The following is an 8,177-nucleotide window of genomic DNA, read 5'->3' as shown; positions in this document are numbered from 1 at the left end:
AATTCAACCTCACCCGGGTGTGACGTCACACCCGGAAAAGCTCCAGAATGCCCCGCGTGCATGGTTGCCAGGTTCAATTCGCAGTTTTGATCAGCTTGAGCAATTCAACTTGGACGTCTACGTCTTGATTTCAGTAGTTGGCCCACCCTGGTAGTACGTACTTAGTAAGTGGTTCATACTTTTTAGACATTATAAAATGTGTTTATTGAAATATAATACAAGTTTTAGACTTTTCTAAGACGAAATACATCACCCATTATATACATACTCAGTGCAACAACGATTCCACCACAATTTGTTTTTATTCATTTTCTTCCTGGTTATTTGAAAATATACAGAGTTGTATTAGGGGCACAGTTTATCTTACACAGGATGTTGTCATTTAGGGTGATTTTAATGACTTAGGCGGGTTTTCGGATTGCCATTCCAACCTGGCAACCCTGGTTACATTCAGCATCAGGTTCAAGTTGGTTTGTTATTGGATGAGGGTCGTCTTGGACATTTCTGCTAGGAAACAAGTTAAGACCTCCACCACAACATTAAGTTCACACACATTATATACAGACACAACCCTTTAAAGAGCAAGTAAAATTTTTCACTGTTCCCCATAGTGGAAACTGACAAGTGAAACCCAGGTAGCATAATGTTGAAAAAAATAGTTTTCAGGTCATTTGAGTTATTTTTATGGTCCCGTGATACAACAAATGTGACGACAGCTGGTCTATATGGTGAGTCGCTTTTAAATGACTGAAAACAATCACCTGCCCTACAAAGGGTTAAAACATGAACAGAGCTGCGTTAAAAAATCCATCTCGGTCAACTCAGACGTCCTCAAATAAATACAAACAATAAAAACAGGCACAAATTTCTGGCATTAGCACGGACGAAACAAGCTAGCACGCGGTCACAACAACAAGATGACGACTCAGCGTTTCGCATTTTTGCTTTTTTTATAACATTAACGCCTGATGACCTCAGCACCCCACATCATCAGAGGAGGCGGAGCTTTCCGAGCGCCCGTCCCCAGTCCCACTGGACGACTTGTGCTTGGAATTGGACTTCTTCAGCATACGCACCTGTGGTGCAAAAAAAAAAGTTAAGTCGTTGTTATAGCAGAATCATCATCAAAGCAAAGCTAGCTAATAAAGCTAAGAGTTTGTGGACCTTGGTTCCCGCCGCGGAGACGATGATGTGTCCCGGAGCTTGCAGCCAGGGTTCTCCGTCCACTTGGACCGGGAAAGCTTTCTTTAGCGTCACGCGCATGTAACTCCCTTGGGCGATACGAATTCCGGAACGCAGGCCACTCTGCACCTGACCCTGCCGAGAGGATGGAGCGCTCAAACGGCGGCCGAGGAACCGAATGGGAGAACTCACCATGTGGACAACGCCGGTCACGCCCACCACCTCCAGCAGACCGTCGGCCAAACTGGGTTTGGCGTAGTGAGCGTCCGCCTCAGAACCCCACAGGTCGGCGCCAGACCCCCAACTGGGGACAAACTCGGGTTGAAGTGAGGAGGGATTTCCCACGAGGGGGCTGGTCCTCACCTGGGAATGTTGAGGAAGATTAGGCCCTCGATGTTGGGCAGCGGGACGTCACGGTCGTCCACGCGCAGCTGCAGTTCCCTATGCAGACTCCTGGTGGCGCTAATCTTCTGCAGGCCCACTTTTACGTACACACCCTTGTTATGAAACCTGGTGAAAGGCAAAAAAAGTGGTCGCCAATACCTTTGCACTGGACGTCCAATTCGTTTGGAGCAGCAAGGTTCGTTCGTTCCTCTATGGATTTTTCCCAGTGGGTCAGGTGAGGGGGCATACCTGCTGCTAAACTTATTGGGATGGTCCAGGCGGGCCTGGTGGAAGTCCAGGCTGAGCTCGGCGTCAATGCCCACGCCCAAGTAGTTGTTCATATGGACGATCTGGAAAAACAAACAATGGCGTCAGCTGATGTTTTGTGTTTGTTGTTTTTACACGCCATTTTTCACCTTTGGCGCTTCCAGGAAGTCCTCGCTCCCATTGCTCGTGTGGTCCTGCGCGTCCAGCAAGACAGTCCAGCGATCCATCAGCACCTCCTCCGCCTGGTCCACGCAGTGCAGGACCCGGCTGGGGTCCTCGCCGCCGTAACCCGCCCCCCAGCGCAGCACGCGAGACAGGTCGTTACCTTGGGATCGGGGACGGCCGGCGTTAAGCCCGAGCGTGGCGAGGTGGCGCGCTCCGGGTCACCTGTTCCGAGCGGCACGATGGCGACAGGAGGGTCCTGGCAGACGAGCCGGTGGCGCAGGTCCTCCAACGCGCTCAGCACCCAGCCCACTGTACCATCGCCCCCGCAGACCAACACGCGGAACCTGGGAAGGGCCCTGAACGTGTGTAGGCTGCACACATGGAGTACATCATATAGGCCGGCCTAGAGTACGGAAATGTATCCAAGTATCGATATTCGGATACGGTATGCGATCATTTGAAAAATGTAAAGTCACCCCGGCAGCGGCCCTCCCAGAGACAGGTCAAAGACTTGGTGGGGATTGAGAATCTTGCGGAAGGCGTAGAGGAGCTCTTTGCCCTTCAGGCCGCCGCTCTTGGTGTTGACGAACACCAGCAGGGGGCGCACATCCATGTCCACAAGGCTGACCTGCCACAACACACAGGGCCACCAACTCATTTCTCACTATTATATTCGCCCCCTCCAAGTCAAAATGAATTGGAGGCCTAGCTCCGCCTACCTGGATGCCCGGGACGACGAGCGAGAAGAGGGGCTTGTCCTCCACGCGGGTGTCTTTGGCCAACATGAAGAGGCGCTCGGCTTCGGAGAAACACGTCACCCGCAACGCCAGCGCGCCTGAACGCACGGACGGGGCAGGTAAGAAGCGCCTGGCTGAAGTCCCCCGAGAGCGTCTTACCTTGGGTGCCGTACACGTGGCTGATCTCCACCAGGTGACCTGAAGAGAAGGCGGGCGAGATGAAGCAAAGGGAGCCGAGTGACGCTGCCGCGCCGACGGTGCGACGGAGCGCTCACTCTTGATGCTCAGCTCTTCCTGCAAGAGCTGCCAGTAATGCTCTTTGGACAGCTGGGTGGGCAGCCCTCCAATCAGCAGGCTGATCCGCACCTCTTGGCTCCGCCTCTCCGCCACGTAGAAACGAGTCTGGTTCATCTGCCGTAAAGACACCTGGGGCACGGAATGCCACCAGAAAATACTCGATTCCATTTTTTGATAGCACATGCATTTTTTTTCATTAAATGGTGTTTCTCTATTGGTGATCATTTTTATTAGGGTCCCTCCATTAGTTGTCATTGTTATGAACTAAAAGGTCCCAAAATGTAGAGAAAGTGAACCATAAATGCTCTAACACCAAGAAACTGACCTTCCTGAGGTCCCGCAGTTTCTCCAGAATGTTCTGCTGCGGCGTCAGTGTTTGGCTTTGCACTAGGGACGCACACACATCGCAGGGGTCGTGACCTTCAGCGTGCCTCGTAGCCTTGAGCCGGAGGGTCAGGGTTCACCGACCTTGTCTCCCGTTCATGAGAACTTCCCGCAGATCAAATCCAGTTGCGTCATCATTCTGGAGGTCATAGAAAAAGTTCAGTGTTACCTCAGTCAAAAGTTTGGAGACATTTTTTGTCCCTTTTAAAAAATTCAAAAATAAATGAAAATATTTTTTGCACACACCCCCCTTCTTCACTGCCACTGATGGCAAGAGACGCCCAATCCGTTTGGGCGGGAGTGCCGTTTTTTTTGCAAAAGGTTTGAGCAAAGGTACCGCGGGCTTACCAGAAGCTCCGGCCGGTTGAGGACCTCGGCGAGGACGGACGCCGCCGTGCTGTCCTTGGACACCGATACGCTGACGTAATCCCAGTCAGACCTGAAAAGCACACGCCGACGTGGAGCGAAGAGCGCTTGGGCGTGCGGCACAGCGCAGCGGATAAAGAGAGGAAAAATCAGCGTGACCTGTCCGGGCCTCCGTAGACTCTGATGACCTCGGCGTCTGAGTCTCGGGCCCTCAGAGTCCAGGCGTCGCCGCCGTCCCGGGTCGGCGGCTCCTGCTTGCCGCAGAGACGTCGGACTCTGCCCACCTCCTCCAGCCGAAATTTCTGGGGGTGACCTGGCAGGTAGAAGGTCCGCAACGCCACCTCCTGCACAGCAACGCCACCCAAAAAGTGACTTTAACCCGTTTTAGGAAATTCGAATGCTGTCATTGAAGGCGCTAGCTAGACCAGGGGAGCTCATACTTTTTTTGCTCAAAGATCTATTTTCAATAAGCCAACCTCCCGCGATCTACTTCGTTGTTAGGGTTACAATTCGGGGTGGGGTTGCAAAGCTGTCCTGAAGGGCCACTGCGGATGGGTGCAGCTTTTCGTTCCATAGACACAGAGTTGAACCAACGGGGGTTGGGCTGAAACGAGCACCACCTGACTCTAATCCGTTGATTGCACTTGTAACATACCACAGTATATCACGCATGACTTACTGCGGGGGGTTCAGATTTTTTTTGCAGCAAGATCTACTTTTTCAGGAGTTAACCTTCCACCATCTAACTTTTTTACAGGCCACTGACAAAGCTCAGCAATCATGTAATCATTAGTACCTCAAAATTGCAACATGTATGGGAGCGGCAGGGGACGGGGGTGAAAATCCACTGTGGATTCACGCTCAAGCTTACTGCGGACATGTCAAATTCATAAGAGTCCAGCTAAGGAAATTGGCAGATCTATATAATGGGCACCACTGCGCTAGACGTTCAATTAATTAATCGGTCTAGCGTCCTCTGGCGGACACAATATAATTCACAGCTAGTCCTACCAAAAAAAAAATAGTCAAATACTATGAAACAAAACATTTTAGAGTGGATGAAGATTTTTGCGAATCGAGTGAGCAATGAATGTGTCATGTGAAATTTAGATGGAAAAACTTAGTGGAGGACATTTGGAGCTATGAAAATGATAAGGCGTGTGTGTCCTTCCTACCAAAACTTCCCGGCTGCTGCCGGGCTTGACCATAAACAGCGGGCGGAAGTCACCGCGTCTGAGCGCGTCGTCGCCGTCGTAGACTTTGAGGAAGTCTTTGCCTGCACGACAAAGCCCATGTTAATGTGCGCCTGTGTCTAAAAAGTCTCAGAGTCCGCCACAGACCATGTTCGGGCACTGCAGCCGCCGACGGGCTGTCGTTGCACACCTCAACGTAGTTGCCCTCGCCTGCGGCAGCCAAGGAGTCGATTGAGACAATCGGCAGAAGGATGAGATCGTGTCTCAAAATTTTGCGTACGTACCGAGCTGGTGTCCGCCGCCGCACTCGGCGATCCTGAAGCAGTGCCGCTTGCTGAAGTGTCTGGATTGGAGGCGCACACAGGCGGGGTGCAGCATCATCCTCCGCAGACGCCCCGTGGTGCACTCTGACGCCACGTTCGGGTAGCACGCCGCGTGACACTGAAGTGCCACAAAATTCATAGAAGATGGGGGAAAATCCACAGGAAACCACCCATGTCCTCAACGAGCCGCGTGGTCAAAAATTTTTGACACATGGCAGGACTTGTAAGTGACCGCATGGAAGCGCTCTTACCGTGATGTTGCACCACTCGCATCTCAACCCCGCCAGGACGTCGGACGAGCCGCAGGAGCGCCGGCACGCACAGCAGCGGGCGCCCGCCGGAAGGTTACCCTCCCGCCAGTGGTGGCCAAAGGTATCCTGAGGGGCAGACAGAGGGAGTAGGTCCTCGGACACATTCCCGAAGCCGAGGCGTCGGCCACCGACCTGATTCTGAGTTCCGTCCGTGTGACACGAGCGACAGTCGGCGCATGTGAAGGAGACGCACTCGGCGTGCACGTGCAGCTCGCACACTGAAAATCAAGTGTCAGCGGCCGCCGGTTAGCGCGGGCGTTAGCATCTCACGACAAGAAGATGGGCTGACCTTGGCAACGGAGAGCGCCCTTTCCCTCCGTCTGCTTCCTGCACACGAAGCACACACGCTTTTTGCGAGGGTCCGGACCGAAGCAGTGAGCCACAGGTGTCTGTAGGGGGCAGTGCAAAACGGTGCCGTCAAGGGGTGGCCTTGTCTCCGCCCCGGCGCGTGAAACTCACCTGTACGGCAGAGGGCGCCATGCCGGTGCACAGCGAGTGCAGCGTCTTAAGACATTTCTCGTGGCATGTCAGGTTACATGCTGGGGGGAGAATACCAAAAAGTCAAAAAGATTGAAAAGCATTGATGTTGAAATGTTACGTGCGGATACCATATTTGATTGTCAAAGTATCAGTACTCGGTTATATATTTGTTTTTGTGCACAGAAAGATGTTTTCAAGGAGTTAATGGACTAATCATTTCCTGTTCAAATCTTCAACTCAATGTTGATATTTGAAAAAGTACTCAATACTATTTTCAATATTGCGTGAATAAAATCTCCAAATTGGATATTTTGTTATTGACTTTTTCAATATTTTTCCTGTGGTGCTCATTTTTTTTTTTTACCTAAAAACACCAAAACAGTTGTTGATTCACTTGTAAGTAGATAACAATTGGCATTGGCAGTCCTAATTGAAAGGTAACATTTTAAAATCCACTGGAGAAAAGCAAAATAGCTGCCATAACCAACTTTTTCACATTTTTCTTCGAAGACAGCGAATTAGTTGAGAATAGAACATTCTAGTTCGAGTTAATTGTAGGCTAGCCAGCTGCTAGCTAGCTAGCCTCAAAAGCCTAGTGAGCTTGCCGCTGCGCTACTGTATTTTACGGACTGAAACATTTGTAGGGGACGTACGTTTACTGTGGACACGCAGTGTGGACATTTAATTTCGAGACACACGAGTCCACACAAGCCACACAACGAGAACATTTGAACCCCACCTGCTGCTGTTCCTGATGTTTTCCTTAGCCTACCTTCGCACAGGAAGCCGATCAGCCCCCACAGGAAGTCGCTGCAGTGGTGGCAGTAGGTGGGCTTGGTCAGCGTCACCCTCTTCAAGCTGTGACCCAAAGACGAAGGGTTGCGCTCGCGTGTCCCGGTGACTTCCGGCACGGCATCGGCCATGGATCCTTTGGGAGCGAATCGAAGCAAAAACAAAACAACTCGCGGCTCGGGCGACGTGACCAGATGTCTCGAACCGGGGTCCCGCCCCTATATATGCCGGATGTGTGATGCGCGCTTTGAGCCAGCGTCGTCACTTGTCGGCCATTTTACGTCGGGGTCGTTCGGGAAGCCTGACGTCATAGTAAACGATATCGCAACCATATTGTACGTGTCTCTTGTCACAAGTTGCTAGAATTTTCACCTCGATGTCGAGACTCAAAAATATTCATGCCAGTTTTTAAACCCCATAATTTGTTGTTATTTCTACAATCGTCATTTGGCTCTTAAACACGAAATGAAAACTATTGAAAAATGTGTTGAATGGACTAGACTTAAGGTGCTGTCAACGGCAGTCAATATTATTAGAAGGGAAATGCAAAAAATATCAAGAGTATTAGAAATCTATTTTACTAATAGAAAAAACTGCCTGTAGGTTCTGAGTTAGCCAGTAGAGGGCATGCACGAACAGACGTCATGGGTTCATATTCTATTTTTTGTTTGTTTATTTTGAATTTTTAATAGGATGATATTGCAGAAATGTCTAACAAAATACGTTTACTATGTATCAAGTGGAAAAGTGAGCACCCCCCATGGCTGCCATCCTCCTGCTTTAAATGGATTGGATGGATCAATGGCAGCCAATGTGACATCTGACCAAACCATGATCAAAATTACTTTACATTCAAGTGAATGTATGGTGACACGACGAGTGGTTACCACGTCCGCCTCACAGTTCTGTAATCGAGGGTTCAATTCCTAGTGGGTGCTGACCTTCCCTGTGCCTGTATGTGAGTACCCAGACAAAATCCGGGTACTCCGGTTTCCTACCACAGCCCCCAATTCAGGGTGTGTCCCCTGCCCGTTGCCCGTAATTGGGTGGGATAAGGTCCAGCACTAATGAGACCCATGTGAGGATAAGCGATACGCAAAATAAAAATGTATAGGAACAGCATCGGCAACAACTGATGTTGGAATCGGGAGCGAAGAAATGGGAAATGTGGCAGCCAATGGACGTCAGTCTACCTGCTTTTCGGACTTAGGCTCCTCCTCCCTGCTCTCTCGCTCTCTCTCTCTCACTCTCTCTTGTCGTCATTTTAGCTCTCAGCTGCTGCTCACATAGCACGCC

General features: G+C 50.6%; 1 protein-coding gene across 1 annotated transcript; it reads right to left on the bottom strand.

Moving 5' to 3' along the window:
• Nucleotides 1–283: 283 nt before the first annotated feature.
• On the bottom strand, nt 284–7,095 carry dgkq (diacylglycerol kinase theta). The gene is made up of 23 exons (XM_077609903.1): nt 6,862–7,095; nt 6,069–6,148; nt 5,899–5,998; nt 5,742–5,827; nt 5,550–5,675; nt 5,260–5,416; nt 5,102–5,185; nt 4,958–5,058; nt 3,942–4,126; nt 3,765–3,855; nt 3,501–3,555; nt 3,358–3,419; nt 3,011–3,161; nt 2,895–2,933; nt 2,718–2,833; nt 2,475–2,626; nt 2,221–2,369; nt 1,983–2,158; nt 1,816–1,916; nt 1,546–1,692; nt 1,375–1,486; nt 1,165–1,317; nt 284–1,076 (listed from the first exon to the last, which is right to left on the bottom strand). The coding sequence occupies exons 1-23, from the start codon at nt 7,010–7,012 to the stop codon at nt 975–977; spliced, it is 2,676 nt and encodes an 891-aa protein (XP_077466029.1). The 5' UTR covers nt 7,013–7,095; the 3' UTR covers nt 284–974.
• Nucleotides 7,096–8,177: the final 1,082 nt, after the last annotated feature.

Source organism: Stigmatopora argus, chromosome 9, assembly GCF_051989625.1.
Source record: "Stigmatopora argus isolate UIUO_Sarg chromosome 9, RoL_Sarg_1.0, whole genome shotgun sequence".
In the NCBI taxonomy this organism is placed as follows: Eukaryota; Metazoa; Chordata; class Actinopteri; order Syngnathiformes; family Syngnathidae; genus Stigmatopora; species Stigmatopora argus.
This window is presented reverse-complemented; position numbering and strand designations above follow the sequence as displayed.

Excerpts from the sequence above, each read along its gene's own strand:
- dgkq (XM_077609903.1), bottom strand. The coding sequence starts at position 7,012 with ATGGCCGATGCCGTGCCGGAAGTCACCGGGACACGCGAGCGCAACCCT. Across the intron at positions 5,676-5,741 it reads CGGACGGAACTCAGAATCAG|GATACCTTTGGCCACCACTG; the intron begins GTCGGTGGCCGA and ends TCTGCCCCTCAG. Across the intron at positions 4,127-4,957 it reads GCAGCAGCCGGGAAGTTTTG|GAGGTGGCGTTGCGGACCTT; the intron begins GTAGGAAGGACA and ends GTTGCTGTGCAG.